Consider the following 16,059-nt stretch of genomic DNA (forward strand, 5'->3'; position numbering starts at 1 on the left):
GCAGGACGTATGGCTAGACTCCCCTGCTTGGGTTCTCCCCTTGGCCTCTGTGGGTGGGTAATTGTCACAAATTGCACTCAGGGATCACAGGGCTAAGCAGGTGGCACAGGCGCCCAGCAGCTTGCCTGGCCTTCATGTCCACGTGCCGACCAAATGCCCAGCAACAGCTTATTACATCTGAGTCATAGCTCAGGTGTTTTCAAATAGGCGGCAGTGGTCCACGCTCCACCCCCTCCCACAAAGCAGGAAGCAGTCCTAGCCTACGGAGGCCCCGCCTTGGCTGCTTATGGATGGCATGTGAAGGGGACCTACCCGGATGTTGTCGAAGGAAGACTTGTTGGTGATGTCATAGAGCAGGAGCAAGGCTGTAGGGAGAGAGAGAGATCACACAGGGAACATGGAGCTGGGGCTGGGAAGGGTGGGTATCACAGGTGGGCTGGGGGCGGGGGGACTTACCCTGGGCATCTCGGTAATAAGCATGTGTGACACTGCGGAATCGCTCCTGCCCGGCTGTATCCCAGATCTGGGAAGGGACAGACAGATGGTCAGAAGGAGGCTGTGGGCCCGAGCCATGCTGGGCGGAGGGAACCCACGTTGGAATAGGAGAGATGTGTGGGAAGGTACCCAGAGGCTTTTGAACATCTGATGTCCTAGACAGTGGTGCTATTGAGTTCACCAGTTCATCCAGGCTGCAGCGTCCTCCCTAGCCCAGGGGTTGGGGGCATCCGGTCTCCCAGAGCAGATGAGGCCTGGGAAACTGCAGAGGAGCTGGAGCAAGCCTAAGCTTGTCTGAAGGCACGTTGAGCTGCCTTTGCTAGAAGAGAGGGTGGCTGGGGAATTGCTTTTTCTACAGACTTCAAAAGCCATTTCCTCTGGGCCCCACAGGAAATTGCCCCAGGTTGAGGGCAGGGCTGCAGGCCTCCTGCGGTTTGGGTGCAGAACAAGGGCAGCCACCTCCATCTTCCCCCCTCCCCTGTGGTTCTGGTCTCACCTGCAGCTTCACCCTCACACCATCCACGGTCACCACCTTGTTCTGAAAGAGACAGGGCAGAGGGAGGGTGGATTTGGAAGGCAGGGGAGGCTTGGATTCTTGACATCCTACTGAGAAGCAGACATTCTGTCCTGGTGGCTGCCCTGGGTTAAAAGGGGTGCAATGAGCCCCAGAGACACCTCCAGCCGGATCACCCCTTCAGGGCAGCAGGACCCTGTCTCCAGAGACCCCTGATTGCAGAGTTCTTAGAGGGACTTCTGTGCTTCTCTTACAACATGCCGGGGCCAGAGGAGCCTGAGAACCCACCTGGCTCTCCCCAGACCTCAGCACAGGGCTGGTTCCTGGGGGCCCCTTGCCTCTTTCCCCACTTCCATCCATCTTCCCTGGAGCTCAGCCCCACCCTGCAGAACCCAGCCCTTAGAGGTAAGATGCCCCCCAGCATCCTGGGCACGGCAGAGGCTGGATCTGCAGGGTGGTCTTTCCTCTGGATGCTCACTAGTTCTCCTAAGTGAAGCTTCAGTTCCCTTCCTGTTGGGAGAGAGGCACCCAGCCTCTGCATAGCCTCTGTCCCCCCACCCCCCCCCACCTGGGTGAGACCTTATTCTCCTGGACCTTTTGGGTAGAGAGTGGCAGAGTGCTACATCCCTGACGCAGATTGGTAAAGATGGGTTCCTCAAGATGACAGGGAGCCTGGTGAACCTGGCTCTTCAACCTAGCGCAGTGCTGTGCTTCCAGGAACTCCAGAAAGACCTGCGGGCCTCTGAGGCCTTGCCAGACGGGTCCAGCTCAGAGGGCAAAGAGCAAGGGTGCCCTAGGCCAGGAAACTCAGCTCACACCGTGGGATGTGTCTGCCCTGCTGTGGGGCAGACTTTTAAGACTCAATGTCTCATTGCTCATCTTGTAGGTGGGCAGAGAGCCCCCCACCATGCCCAGACTCCTTGAACCTGGCCACCTCTGTGGTCCCAAGGGGAGCACCCCTGGTGCCCTCTGGGCAGTGAGCCACAGCAACTCTGAGGAGCCAGGGCAGGCAAGGAGAGGACAGCACACTGTGCCCAAGCTCTGGCCCCCTGGCTTGCAGCTGGGAGCAGGAGCCTGTGGCCACCTCACCCTGAAGTCTATGCCGACGGTGGCTATGAAGTTTCCGGACAGGAAGGCCCCGTCTTTGAATTGGATCAGGAAACAGGTTTTGCCAACGCCTGAGTCTCCCAGAAGCATCACCTAGGAGATGGGGGCAGAGGCAGTTAATGGGGAGTTGGGGCAAATTTCTGGGTTTCCAGGGAGAGAGACCCTGAAAAGAGGGGCAGAGGAACAGAGGGCCAGGGAAGGATGCTGTCAGCACCGAGGGCTACCTGCTTCTGGAAAGTTCACCGTTCCCTTCACCTGCCTCTCCTCTCCACTCCTTGGCTCAGCTCATTTCTCAGGCCCTCCCTCTGGCCCTCCCTCTGACTCTTCTGTCCTCACCCAATATCCTGGAAGCCTGTGTTCAGATCTCAACACTCACAGGTCAGCAAATGGACTCAGTGGCCTCAAAGAACCACCCCTTCCAGAAGGGAAGTGTTAATACCATGGACAGGGATCACCACCCAAGGGAGGCTACAGGATCTGATAGGGGCGGGCACTGTTGTGTGCAAAGGCATATTCTAAAATTACCTCTGCTCTTGTTTTCCTTTCTTTTTTTTGGTCACAACATTTATCTGGAAGTTTCTAATGACATTTTATGTTTATAAAAGGGTTGCATGAGGGGCACCTGGGTGGCTCAGTGGTTGAGTATCTGCTTTCAGCTCAGGTCATGATCTGGGGTCCTGGGATCAAGTCCCACATCAGGCTCCCCACGGGGAGCCTGCTTCTCCCTCTGCCTATGTCTCTGCCTCTCTCACTGTGTCTCTCATGAATAAATAAATAACATTTTTTAAGAAAGGGTTGAATGAACTAGGGAGGGTTGAAATTTATACTGAAATTAGGAGACCACAAATCTGATGTTCCTTCTGTAGAAAACTCCCAAGTGGGATGGATGGCTGCAAATTAGCATCCTTGGGCCACTGTAGAGGAATCTGGCCCAAGGAGCTCTTGCCAGGCTCCTCCCAGACTGGCCTGGACTCAGTCTCCTGCAGCTAAGCCAGGAGCCCCCCTCCACAGATGCTGCTTGACCCAGGGGAGATGGAGGGCTGGAGGCTGGGGATCCCTCTGGAGCCTGCACTTCTCCCTGGCTCCTGGGTCCTAGCCCTGGAGGGGAAGGGGGGAGAGAAGGCGGGGGTGGGGGGTGGGGGGGTTGGGAGGGGAGGGAGGGAGGGTGAGCTCCTGCATACTTTACAGATCACAGCTGCCTGGAACAAGATGCTCACCACCCATCCAGCCAGGCAATTCCACCAAACATAAACACCCGCCCAGCCTTGCCACCTCCTAGGCAAACAGCCCAGCTGGCTTGTCAGGCCAGGAGGTCAGGCGGTCTCCACCAGCCTGGGGGCTGGCCCTTAGCAGCTCCCCCTCCCCTGAAAGCATAGGGGCCCATTTCCTGCCACCAGCCCACACAGGACGCCTATCTCAACGGCTCTGGGTGGGTGACTTGCAGAGTAGCTTCCCCTGAAACAATGAGGGTGGAGGCCCCAGATCCTAGTGAGAGTGAACCTGGGGTGGGGGTGGGGGAGGACACCAAGGCACAGGAAGAGGCAGGTCTCCTCCAAGGCCACGCAGCACAAGACAGGGCAGCCCCTCACTCATCCCCAGCGTTACAGAGGAAGAGTGGAAGCTCCCTCAAGGCCTCTTTCAGAGTTCCTGGTCCCAGCCTCCTCCGTGGGCCCAGAGGGGGGGCAGACAGACCAGTGTCCATCACTTTCCCTCACCTGCTTCTGTACAGGGCGGCCCTGCAAAGGAAATGGGCCCCAGAGAACTGACTTAAGCTCACCCACGGGGGACTTGTGACTAAGTCACAAGAATCTTAAGTTCAAAAAATTCTCAGGTGGGCCTGCACTTTGGTTAGCAACATCCTCCTGGAAGAAGGTGGGAGGCGATGGCTGCGGGGGCGGAAAGGAGAGGGGGTAGGGGTAGGGCTTGGGGGCAGGGGGACCTACAGAGCTCCAGGCGCCACCGAGAACTTAGCGGGGGCGGGGGGAGTGGGGGGGAGGCGTGAGCCCCACAACTGCGCTGCCGCCAGGGGGTGTCCTCTCCGCGTCGCCGGGCGTCCTTATAGCCTAGCATTTGGAGGTGCCTGTGCCCAATGGGGTTGGATGCTCAACCCATATGGAGAAACGCGGGCTTCCCGGGAGATCGTAACAGCAGGGTGGGTTGGGGTCCGCCGTGTGGGGAGTCACTCGTCCTTCCGACCTTCCTCTCCCCACCCTTGCTGAGCCAGCCCAGCTCTCGGACGTGGGCATGGAGCCAGGCGCAGTCTCCACCCTTCCTCCCTGCTCTGGGAGACCCGGCTTCCTGCAGACGCAGCCAGAAAGGGGCTCCGGGCGGGGTCTCGGGGCAAAGGGTGCGCGGAAGGGGTGGCCCTCAGAGCCGGCTGGGGAGTCCCCAGCGCGGGGCGCAGTGCCCACCCACCTTGCCCGTGACATCGTAGCTCGGACTGCAGGGCGGGGAGTGCTCGGGGGCCTCTCCATCCCGGGTGGCAGCGGCGCCAGACATGCCCGTCATGTCCCCTGGACCAGAGGTGAACTAGGGCTGGTGGCGGGCGAGGGATAGCGCAGGGACCGCCCCGCTCTAGGCTCCACCCAATCCTCCCACCCTCCACTGCCCCGGCCCGGACCCCGACAGGCTCCTCCCTCCGTCCCGCCGCCCCGACGGCACCTGCCGGGACAGGCTGCCTCGCGGGGGCGCGCGCAGCTGCAGAGACCCGGGCTGGGTCCCCCGGAGGAGCAGGTCCTGGAAATGCAGTCCCCCTGCAAGGTCCGCGTCCCGGGGACCCGCGCTCGGGCGCCCGGTTCTCGCTGCCGCTGCGCAGCGCGGTCGGCAGGCGGCGCCCCAGCCCCGGCCCGCGGCGCCAGACAGGTGTCCCCGCCCCCCCACCCCCACCCGCGGCGCGGCTGTGGGCTGGGGACGCCCCTGGGCAGCCCGGCGCTGTTTTTATTTTTATTTTTTTTTATTTATGACAGTCAGAGAGAGAGAGAGAGAGAGAGAGAGAGAGAGAGAGAGAGGCAGAGACACAGGCAGAGGGAGAAGCAGGCTCCATGCAGCGGGAGCCCGATGTGGGATTCGATTCCGGGTCTCCAGGATCGCGCCCTGGGCCAAAGGCAGGCGCCAAACCGCTGCGCCACCCAGGGATCCCCCGGCGCTGTTTTTGAGACCAGGTTTGCAGCGTGAGGAAGGCGCTCAGGCACTTTTGCTTATGCTAATCACCCCAGCACGACCTCATCTGAATATCATTTTATTTACCCACCGGAATTCGCCTCGCCGTACATAGACACTGCGGGGTTTCACGGCCCCTGGCGGGTGCCAGGACTTTGACCCTTTCTAGGGGAGATCAGCTCTCATTTCTCCCCGACCTGTTGGGCCGCGCCCAGAATGACCCATCCTGGGAAAGCCTTGTCCCCCCCAGCTCCCCACTTCCCAATCTAGGCGCTCCTGAAGGCAAGGCTGACCCTATTCACACGTGGCCCTGGGCTCCTGGCACTGAGCAGGCCTTAAATGTTTGCTATTAAATGAATTCATGAAGTGGCGCATCATTTTGAGCAGACTCTCCAGGACATCCCAGGTGACATCCCAGGTGACAGAGTGGGCGTGTGTCCTGGGTTGCCCCTATTAGGCTTCAGGGGCTCTGTTGCGAGGGCCAACCATTCACTTACTGCCGTCCCAGCATTCTATACAAGCACACACAGCAGACAGTGGCATTACAAAGGAATGGATAAAGGGCATGTAGGCCAAGAGGGGCATCTGCACCTCTTTACTTAGGTGTTGGGGGGTAATGGGCAAGGGACAGGTGTGGCTTATAGGAGGTATAGGTGGGGACTGTGTGTACACCTGCCTCTAGCCCTGTGATTTTGGCATCAGCTGGAGCTATTTTCTGGCACTGGGCATGCCGTAGCCTTGTCTGTACGTAGGGTGGGCCTCAGAGAGCCATCTATGGGAGCGGAGAAGCTGTACAGTACTCTGCAGATGTGCACTGTTGCCTGCTATTTGGATGCCAGGGTGTCTTGCTGCAAATAACGTCCCAGCCCATTCAGTGTCCCAGGCACTGAGCTCCTGAGTGCTTACACTGGAACCTTGCAGGGGCAACAGTTTTTAGAACGAGAGGCCGAGGAGCGGTGAGAGAGAGGAGGTGACATGGCCCTTGCCCCCTTTCCACTGCAAAGCACACTGTTATGGGTTACATTATGTCCCTCAAAACATCTGTTGAAATCCTAGCTCCTAGTTCCTCAGAATGTGACTTTATTTGGAAGTGGCGTTGTTGCTCATGGGACTAGTTAAGTTGAAGTCATACAGGAGTAGGGTAAGCCCTTAATCCACTATGACTGGTGTCCTCAGAGGAGGAGGAGGAGCGGACACACAGGGAGAAGATGGCCCTGTGAAGACAGAGACAGAGATTGGGGTGGTGCATCTACAAACCAAGGATTACTGGGAGCCACCAAAAGCCGGGAGAGGCAAGGAAGGAGCCCCTCCTAGAGCCTGCAGAGGGAAGTGTGGGTTTCTAACTTTCAGCTGGGGTTTGTGTTGTCGGCTCAACCAAGACCCTCCTTTGTCCTGTGGTAGGTTTGGGAGAACCAGGCCTGTCCTGTGTCAGCCTGCTTCAGGCTCTCAGTTTGACCACATAACTTTCTTCCTTCTTAGAGGCAAGATGCCTCACTTTTCTTACCAGGCTAGTGGCAAAATTTGGAGGTCCCACCCCTATGCATCTGGGGAGTATGAATCAGAGCTTTCCCACTCACATCCACCCCACTGTCTTCTCTCTGAGTTTGACTGGTGGAAGGATGGGCATGGAATGGCTGGAGGGAGAAGGCTGGTAGCTGTAAGGGCCCCCTATGACCTCATATGCTGAGGGGCAGACTGGGTATGGGCTCATGGTGGGGGATGCCTGGCATGGCAGCCTCATTCAAGGCCCCAGGAAATGTCTGCAGCTGTGCTCTCCTGGGACTCAGTCCTGCCTTTCCCAGCATTCTGTTGGCCGGTCATGGGAGAACCCTGGGCACCAGTGTCTCAGCTTGGATTCTAGGCCCTGAGATACACGCTTTCATTTCTGCTTTATCTGAATCCCTGTCCATCACTAGTCATTGCCTTCCTTGCTCTGACCCAACAGGCAAGCCCAGTTTCTAGGGTTCCCCTTGTCTCTTCCCACCAGTATGGTGCTGCTGCATCCCAGCCCTGGGTCTGGTCCCACAGACCCTGTGCTCTGAGGACGTCCAGAGTGCTTTAACCCTTGACCTGCAGCTCCCTAGGAACCACACAACAGTGTTAAATTTGAACTGTGCTTAGCATTTGAAGCTATTCTTTTGCCTTTCCACATTCTTCTTGCCTTGGAAGGTGGACCTGAGCAATACGTATCAAAATATTCTTTCTAGTTTCAGTTGTGTTCAGCCAATGGGGAGTTCTGGGAGGAGATATGGGAGCAGGAGGAGAGTAAGGAAGGAGGGAGCTGACTTGCTGGGTCAGCTAGCTCCCAGGAGGATTACTATGAGTTGCTGTGTTTCTCCTCTGAGGGTCACAGCTCCTGCCAGCCAGCCCTCCCCATGCAGCCTTTTGTCCCTGGGTTCTGGCAGTGGTTCCTTCCTCTCATTTTTTTTTGGGGGGGCTAAGGTTAGAATGGAGGGTCTGTGCTATGCATGGGCACTGCCTCATATCCCCTGGTTCTCCAACACCCTGCCTCCACCTTGTTAAGTAGTCTTCTTATTAAACTTTCTTGAATGATCCAATGTGGACATCCACCTGTTTCACCTGTTTCCTGCTGGGACCCTGACAGAGACACACCAGGGCTCCAGAATCTGGAGGTACTTACTGTGAATCCAATGCCCACGGTGGCCGAGAAGGAGCCTGGGATGAACTTGCCCTGGTCGAACTGAACCAGCAGAGATGTCTTCCCCACGCCACTGTCACCCACCAGGATGGTCTGCAATGGAGCAAGAAAGGGTCTGTGGTGTGAACTGGGCTTCTGAGATGTGGTGGTGGCTGTGGGAGTGGGCTCCTTCTAAACACACACGTGTGCACACACACAGAAGTGCACACATGCGTGCACACTAAAGTCACTAAAGAGGCATGAAAGCATAGAAGGAACCTTGTTTTGCCTTATGTTTTCTGTTTTGTTTTTAAGATTTTATTTATTAATTCACAAGAGACACACAGAGAGGCAGAGACACAAGCAGAGGGAGATGCAGGTTCCCTGCAGGGGCCTGATGTGGGACTCGATCCCTGGATCCTGGAATCACGACCCAAGCTGAAGGCAGACGCTAAACCACTGAGCCACCCAGGCATCCCGTTTCACCCCATGTTAATGGACATCTGAGGTGACCATGAGAACTTGCCTCTTAGACTTCACAGGGTCATAACTGACTGAGGCCCCTCTGTGTGCTCTGAGTCCTCCAATAGGTATGTTTGCACCCAGGCCATCCTTCTCATGGGCAGTTTCCAGCCAAAGACAGAGTGTGGCAGGGACACTGAGGAAGGCCTGTTTCAGGCTCAGGGACTCCCTCATAATTTTACAGATCCTTCCAGAGATTGTACAGCTGTCTCCTTCACTTGGGGACAGACCTGCATCATGGTCTGTGGGCTTTCCCTGACTCTCCCCACTTCTACTTGATTTTTTTCTTTTTTAATATTTTATTTATTTATTTGAGAGAGAGAGAGAGAGAGAGAGACAGAGATAGCAACAGAGAGCACGAATGGGGAGGAGAGGGAGAAGCAGGCTCCTGCTGAGCAGGGAGCCCAATGCCAAGCTTTATCCTAGGACCCTGGGATCATGACCTGAGCCGAAGGCAGATGCTTAACTGACTGAGCCACCCAGGTGTCCCTACACTACTTTTTTCATGGATATTTCCCTTAATAAATTCCCGGCACTTTTAATTCCCTTTGGCACCAGCTTCTAGGGAGAATAGCACAATGGGTCTCCCTTATAGGAAAGTCTAAAAAAATCATTGTCTATAGAATAAAAAAAATCAAAATGTCTGGATATTAGCCTTGGGAAGCGTTTGCACTTGGTCCTGGAGCATTGGAGAGGATAGCATTTCAAGAGAAGCAGAGCTTGGGAAAGAAGGGAATGGTTACTTCTGTACCTGGACGAAGTAGGGGGGAGGGTTAGCCTAGAAGGTCAGGTGCTATATTTCTAAGAAAATCATAAGCACCTGGAGGCTGGTACTCAGCAGCCTCTCAAAGAATGAATGAATGAATGAATGAATGAGTGGATGGATAAATAAATGAATTGTAAATGCCTTAGTTTAAAAGAGACAATAGCTACTTTCCAAAGACAAGCATTCAAGGTCATTAGAAAGGCTCAAGAGGTGCCAACTTTAGCTGGACTTGCAAAACCATAAAGATGTAAAAAAACAAAAATGTAAAAGCATAATAATTGACAGGGTCTCTTGGGGTTGGACCCATGGCCCCAATGGTGGCTCTGACAGTGGCCACTGAATTGGCAGCAGGGTAGACACGAGATTGTGATGTTGACTTTGGATGTCTCCTGACTGTGGCCCCCCACTCCCACTTCCCAAACCAAATTCTATTCAGCTTTTATTTCCTCCTGGGTAAAAGGGCTCCATTTGTTTGTTGTGTGCCAGTGGCTTTAATAATTTACATCTCAAATCCAACTTCCTCAGGCTTCTCAGAGAGACTATTCCAGAAGGTGAAGGGTCAGAGTCTCCATGTACACCTTCTTCATTTACTAAAGGATATAACACATTGACATTCTTTTCCCTTTTATTCTTTTCCTTTTTTTAAAATATTTTTTTTCTTTATTTATGATAGTCACAGAGAGAGAGAGAGAGAGGCAGAGACACAGGCAGAGGGAGAAGCAGGCTCCATGCACTGGGAGCCCCACGTGGGATTCGATCCCGGGTCTCCAGGATCACACCCTGGGCCAAAGGCAGGTGCCAAACCACTGCACCACCCAGGGATCCTCCATTCTTTCCTTTTCAGAGTGAAGTATTCACATTCTTCTTTCATTGTATTAAAACAGTTCTATCTTCTTGGGACCTTTTCTGGTTTAGTGGGGACACAGTCCAGGGTGACAGAGTTCAGCATTTCAGATCCTGCTGATTCCTGCCTGGGGGCAGGAGCAGGATGTGGCTGCCACGTTTTTGGTGCAGAGCTTCTGAAAACCCTGTATTCAGATGTGTCTTCCGGGTTGGTAGGAAGACATATTTGTCAAGGTAGGAAGATAGGACACACTTGATTTGATAGTTTTCTTTTTTAAAAGATTTGTTTGTTTTTTTTTACTAGAGAGAGAGAGAGCTTGTGCACGAGAGAGAGACAATGAAAGCAAGCACACAGAGGGAGAGGGAGAAGCAGACTCTCTGCTGAGCAGAAAACCCAGTGTGGGGCTTGATCCCAGGACCCTGAGATCATGACCTGAGCCGAAGGCAGAGGCTTAACTGCCTGAGCCATTCAGGCACCCCGATTTGAGGCTTTTAAAGCTTGATTTAGGACATTAGAATATTGAGACATATGGTATATGGGTCTCCATTTGTATTCTAGCCCTGGTCCCCCAAATGTTAAGGATGAGCTTGCCTCAGTCCATTAGCTTAGATATACAATAGAGTTATTCTCTCCGCAATAGCTGCCAGGATTTTCCTGAAGTTTTTCCAGGTTGGCTCCAAATTTCACTGCTTGGAGAAGCTGAATGTCAACCTCAGATCCAGATTATCCACTGTACCTTCCCTCCTCTGGAACATTCGTGAAAATGTTAATTAATCATGGTTCTAATAGGAAATTTTGTGCCAACTTTGCCACCATTCAGACAAGTATTTTTGTTTTGTCTTTTTAAAAAACATTTAAAATTATTTTTAAAATTTCAATTTAGTTAACATATTATTAGTTACCGGGGTAGAATTTAGTGATTCATCAGTTGCTTATAATACCCAGCGTCATTAAATCAAGAGTCCTTCTTAATGCCCAACACCCAATTACCCCATCTCTCCACCCCTCTTCCCTCCAACAACCCTGTTTGTTTTGAGGAAGCTCCATACTGTTCTTCAGTGTGGCTGCACCAGTTTGCCTTCCCACCAATAGTGTAAGAAAGTTCCCCTTTCTCCAAATCCTCACCAACATCCGTTGTTTCCTGAGTTGTTAATTTTAGCCATTCTGATTGATGTGAGGTGGTATTTCATTGTAGTTTTTGATTTGTATTTCCCTGATAATGAGTGATGTTGAGCATGTTTTCATGTATCAGCCACCTGGATGTCTTCTTTGGAAAAAATGTATATTCATGTCTTCTGCCCATCTCCTAACTGGATTATTTGGTTTTTGGGTATTGAGTTTAATAAGTTCTTTATATTCTCTGGCTTTTCTATTGGTCCTTGCTAAAAGCCAGGGCCTGATATTAAATTGTTCTTCAGCAAACACCTGTTAATGGGAGCTGGGCTAAGGTTGCCTCAGCACCCTACTTTCCTGTGACTTTGTGATTCAGGGGGAACATTTAGAAAGCTTAGGTGAATGGGGTAGTTACCATGGCTCCTAAATCCAACCTTCTTAATAAGACAGAAATTTAGATACCATAAAGAAAAAGATGGATAGATCTGAATGCACAGAAATAAAAATGTTCTGGTTGGCAGGAGATACTGAAATCAAATGAGAAATGGTAGAGAGGAAATATTTTTAAGACAGACAAAAGGTTAGTATATGTAGTAATATAAAGAGCTCTCAAAAGAAAATCTCAATAGGAAAGTGAACAAAGAATAAGAACAGGTATATTTTGTGAGAGTGTAAATGTGGTTAGTTCTGTGTGTCAACTTGGCTGGGTGATAGTATCCAGTTACTTTTTTTTAAAAGATTTTTTATTTTTATTTAAGATTTTATTTATTTATGAGAGACACACACACACACACACACAGAGAGAGAGAGAGAGAGAGAGAGGCAGAGACACAGGCAGAGGGAGAAGCAGGCTCCATGCAGGGAGCCTGACGTGGGACTCGATCCCAGGTCTCTAGGATCACACCCTGGGCTGCAGGCGGTGCTAAACTGCTGCACCACTGGGGCTGCCCAGCATCCAGTTACTTAATTAAACATTAGTCTATTATGTTGCTGTGAGGGTATAATATGGACGTATAGATTTTTAAAACATTTTATTTTTATTTGTTTTGGGATGCATAGATTTTATATTACAGATATCATTAATAGATTTGCAATCAGTTGACTTGTAAGTCTTCAGAAATCTCTGTGAGCCTCATCCAATTAATTGAAAGACCTTAGAGCAAAACTGAGGCTTACCTGAGGAAGAAGAAATTCTGTTCAAAATTGCAGCATCAACTTCTGCCTGAGAATTTCCAGCCTGCCACTCTGTTCTACAGAATTTAGATTTGTCAGCCCCCCATAGTCATGTAAGCCAATTCCTTGAACTAAATCTTTCTCAATATATTTTGTACTGGCTCTATTGTATATGTAATACAATATTACATATAATACTTTGATAAAAGTATGATAATGGTCAATATTGGTTGAGATTTGGGGAAACAGGCACTCACATATACACCATTGGTGGGAGCATCCTTTGGGGGCATTTTGAAGAACAATTGACAACATCTATCAAAGTTACAAATGCAAATTCCTCCGACTCAGCAGTTCTATGGTTTTACTTACAAAATTTTACCAAGATGTGTGTACAAGGATGTTCAAGGTCATATGTATAAGAGCAAATAATTCAGCCATTGGGACTGTTTAAATAAGCTGTAGAATATCCAAGCAATGCAATACTATGGGAACCCATAAAAGAATGAGGTAGGCTTGCCTGGCTGGCTCAGTCCATGGAGCATGCAACTCTTGATCTCAGGGTTGTGAGTTCAAGCCCCACATTGAGTGTAGAGATAAATTTCTTTTTTTTAAAAGAATGAGACAGATCTCTATGTGCTCTTTGGGAAAAATGATATTATGGAGTAAAAGAAGGGGCAGAGAGGTATGTTTGTGTGCTGACTTATGTTGACTTCACTTGGGTGTATATGCTGATGATGCATACACTTTTTTTTCTTTCTTTCTTTCTTTTTTTTTTTTCTTAGAGAGGCAGCAGAGGCTGACTGTGGCTACCTTTGGGGTTCGGGAATGAAGAGAAGACTTTTACTTTTCTCTTTATCTCTTTTTATCCTTCCTTCCTTCTCTTCTTCCTCTTCCTCCTTCTCCTCCTGCTCTCCTTCTTTATAAAAACATTGCTTGCATTATTTTTTTTAAAAAGTGTTAACTGGAAGTATTGCAGAGTGGACATCATTGGCCAGGCTTTCTTTTTGTACTTTTCTGTATTAAAAATAAGTGTAATAAACTGGTTGATGAAGTAAATTCATACTTGAGTTGATCCTTTACTTAACCTGAAATAAAGTGCTTTTCTACAGAAAAGAACAAAACATTGGTTTTGGAGACAGCTTCATATATTAAAGAAAAGTTGTCTCTGCATGGGGAGGGGGATCAAGAGTGATTTAAAATGCATTCTTTATGTTCATTTATATTCCATTCTCTTTCTGTTATGAACACACATTCCTTTGTAATTGGACACACAGAAGTACATCTGTGTATGTGTTAGGGAGGCACCCTGTGCTGGGTGACTCAGGTAAAAGCAAAGAGGTACGCACAGAATCTAGCCTAACTGTTGCTGAACAAATGCTTGATTTTACTTCTTCCAAATAAAGATGGCCCACTAAACAGTGCTTAAAAAAAGTCAGGTTCTCTGGGCAGAGGGAGCCTGAATGGCAGCAATTTCACTTTGTGGATTTCAGTGAGTGTTACCTTAGATTTCTGAGGGGCAATGACAAAGCAGCCCACACTCTGGCCTGAAAATTGCAGAGCTCTTTCACCTCATCTTTCCGGAGGGTTAACCCACTCTTTGGAGACCTTTGTTTTTCTAAAAAATAAGCTTTGCCTCTGCCTGAGTGCCTGGATAAGAACTTGGTTGAGACTCAGTTTCCTGTTCCATAGACTGCAGAAAAATGGCATTAGATCTGGAAAATGTTAAGGTTACTGTTATCAGTGACTTGCTTTGTTAAATCGACTTCTAGTTTATGATAATACATTCTTGCGTTTTGGAGGAACCTGTTTTAGAAATAGCCGTGGAGTAGATACTCTGCTGCCAGCCAGCTCAAGGATGTGCTGTCTTACTAACTCTTGGCTATCAGGTTCAATCTTCATTGTGAGCACTGAACAGGACCAGAGGGCAGCTGGCTTCTGTCTCAGCCTCTCAAGTAGGAGACAGGATGGTAGGCTTTACAAGCCAGACCCAATCAATGCATCGACACACACATGTAATATACGTGCACATACACTACATGTGTGCACACAAATTGCCATGGCATACGTAGCATGTGTACACACACACAACATACATGTGAGGACACATAGTGCTAGCCATGCAATGTACATATGTGTACACAGCTCCCACACATGCCTATGCACAAACAAGAAAACACCACACACGTGTTCATCCACACATGCACACCCATCCACAAGCACTCATATTCATGCTTGTGCGTGTGTGTGTGCACGTACACACACATCCACAGGTGCTTTAGGGGAGGGGAACCTCAGAAGAGCCGCCCAATCCTTTCTTCCACAGATGGGGACATGGGAGCCTAGGGAGGGAGCTGACTTATGCAGGAGTTAATGACCAAGCCAGGACTAGGGCCTCCAGTAGGTTTTTGAGGATGCAAAGCTCCAGAACAGCCTGACTTCCCTGTAGTCCCCAGAGGTGCTTGTTTAGAGGAGCAACCTTACCACCATTCAGAGACACTCAGATAATGATGTTCTTGACTCAAAGGGAATCCTTGGGATGCCTGGGTGGCTCAGTGGTTGAGTGTCTGCCTTTAACTCGGGTCATGATCCCGGGGTCTTGGGATTGAGTCCTGCATTGGGCTCCCTCCCAAGAAAGGGAGGGGACCCGAGAGAGTTGCCGTTTTGGTGTTCAAATCTAGGGTTTTTTATATGCACTTTCAAGGAACTATCTTGAGCATCCCGAGTGTGGGCCTCCTGTGGATTGGCCACTGAGGTGTGCCCATCAGGGCTCTGATCATGCACCCGCATACCTATTGGGTTATTGTTCATGTGTTGATGGTCTTTTGGGCTGACATCTGGAGACTAAACTGCCTCAACTTGTGATAGTGACCCATATTTTATGGTGAATTTTTTTGCCTCAGAATGTTTTATAAAGGTCACTCCTGTAGAGGCTGCTAAACAGGATGCTGTTGTGGTCCTGTCTAAGCTGTAAAACAGGATGCTGGTGTGATCTTGTCTTAGGTATCCTGGCTCCCTATTTTCTTGTTGGGGACCCTGGCCCTGACTACCTAACTGACCCCCTAACTCCTAACACTTGGGTAAGCTGGCCCAGGAGCAGAGGGCCAGGCCACAGGCAGGGCTTTGAGCAGCTCAGATCCTGGTAATTCTTTACCCTATATGATCAAGAAAGGAATGTTTACCCACAACTCAAAACATTTGTCCCTTCGGTTTTCAGGGATGTCCCAACTTGTTCAATTCCTCAGTCATTTCCCCTGGAAGCCAAATAGTGTTCCTGTTGCAAAGGCCGATGTCTCCCTTCTATTCCCTTTCACTATTATTTATATTCCCCAAATGAATGAAGGGAAGGGAGAAGAAATGGGTAGGAAATATCAGAAAGGGAGACAGAACATGAAGACTCCTAACTCTGGGAAAGGAACTAGGGGTGGTGGAAGGGGAGGAGGGCAGGGGGTGTGGGTGAATGGGTGACGGGCACTGAGGGGGGCACTTGACGGGATGAGCACTGGGTGTTATTCTGTATGTTGGCAAATTGAACACCAATAAAAAATAAATTTATTATTAAAAAAATGCCATTAAAAAAAAGGCTGATGTCTCTCAGCCTAACTATACAGTGCAGAGGATAGTCTCATTGAGCAGTGAGGACCAAGGGCTGACTGAGGCCTCACCCCAAATTGTTGATCTTACTTTATGGTCTGGAGATATGTAAAGTGGAAGGCCGTCTTTGGCCA

At 50.3% G+C, this 16,059-nt stretch overlaps 1 protein-coding gene across 3 annotated transcripts in view; it reads right to left on the reverse strand.

The window, feature by feature from the left end:
* The window catches only part of RAB37 (RAB37, member RAS oncogene family), a 55,147-nt gene that overhangs the window by 2,961 nt on the left and 36,127 nt on the right, over nucleotides 1-16,059 (reverse strand). The window contains exons 1-5 of one of the 3 annotated variants that reach the window (XM_038546663.1): nucleotides 4,532-4,674; nucleotides 2,099-2,209; nucleotides 992-1,033; nucleotides 457-523; nucleotides 313-365 (exon numbers count right to left, since the gene is read on the reverse strand). In XM_038546663.1, coding sequence (XP_038402591.1) covers nucleotides 313-365; nucleotides 457-523; nucleotides 992-1,033; nucleotides 2,099-2,209; nucleotides 4,532-4,624 — 366 coding nt within the window. In that variant the 5' untranslated portion in view covers nucleotides 4,625-4,674. Of the gene's footprint in view, nucleotides 1-312; nucleotides 366-456; nucleotides 524-991; nucleotides 1,034-2,098; nucleotides 2,210-4,531; nucleotides 4,675-7,916; nucleotides 8,028-16,059 lie in introns of those variants that run through there. The other 2 variants (XM_038546664.1, XM_038546665.1) reach the window with 2 other exon arrangements.

Source organism: Canis lupus, chromosome 9 (genome assembly GCF_011100685.1).
Source record: "Canis lupus familiaris isolate Mischka breed German Shepherd chromosome 9, alternate assembly UU_Cfam_GSD_1.0, whole genome shotgun sequence".
NCBI lineage: Eukaryota > Metazoa > Chordata > Mammalia > Carnivora > Canidae > Canis > Canis lupus.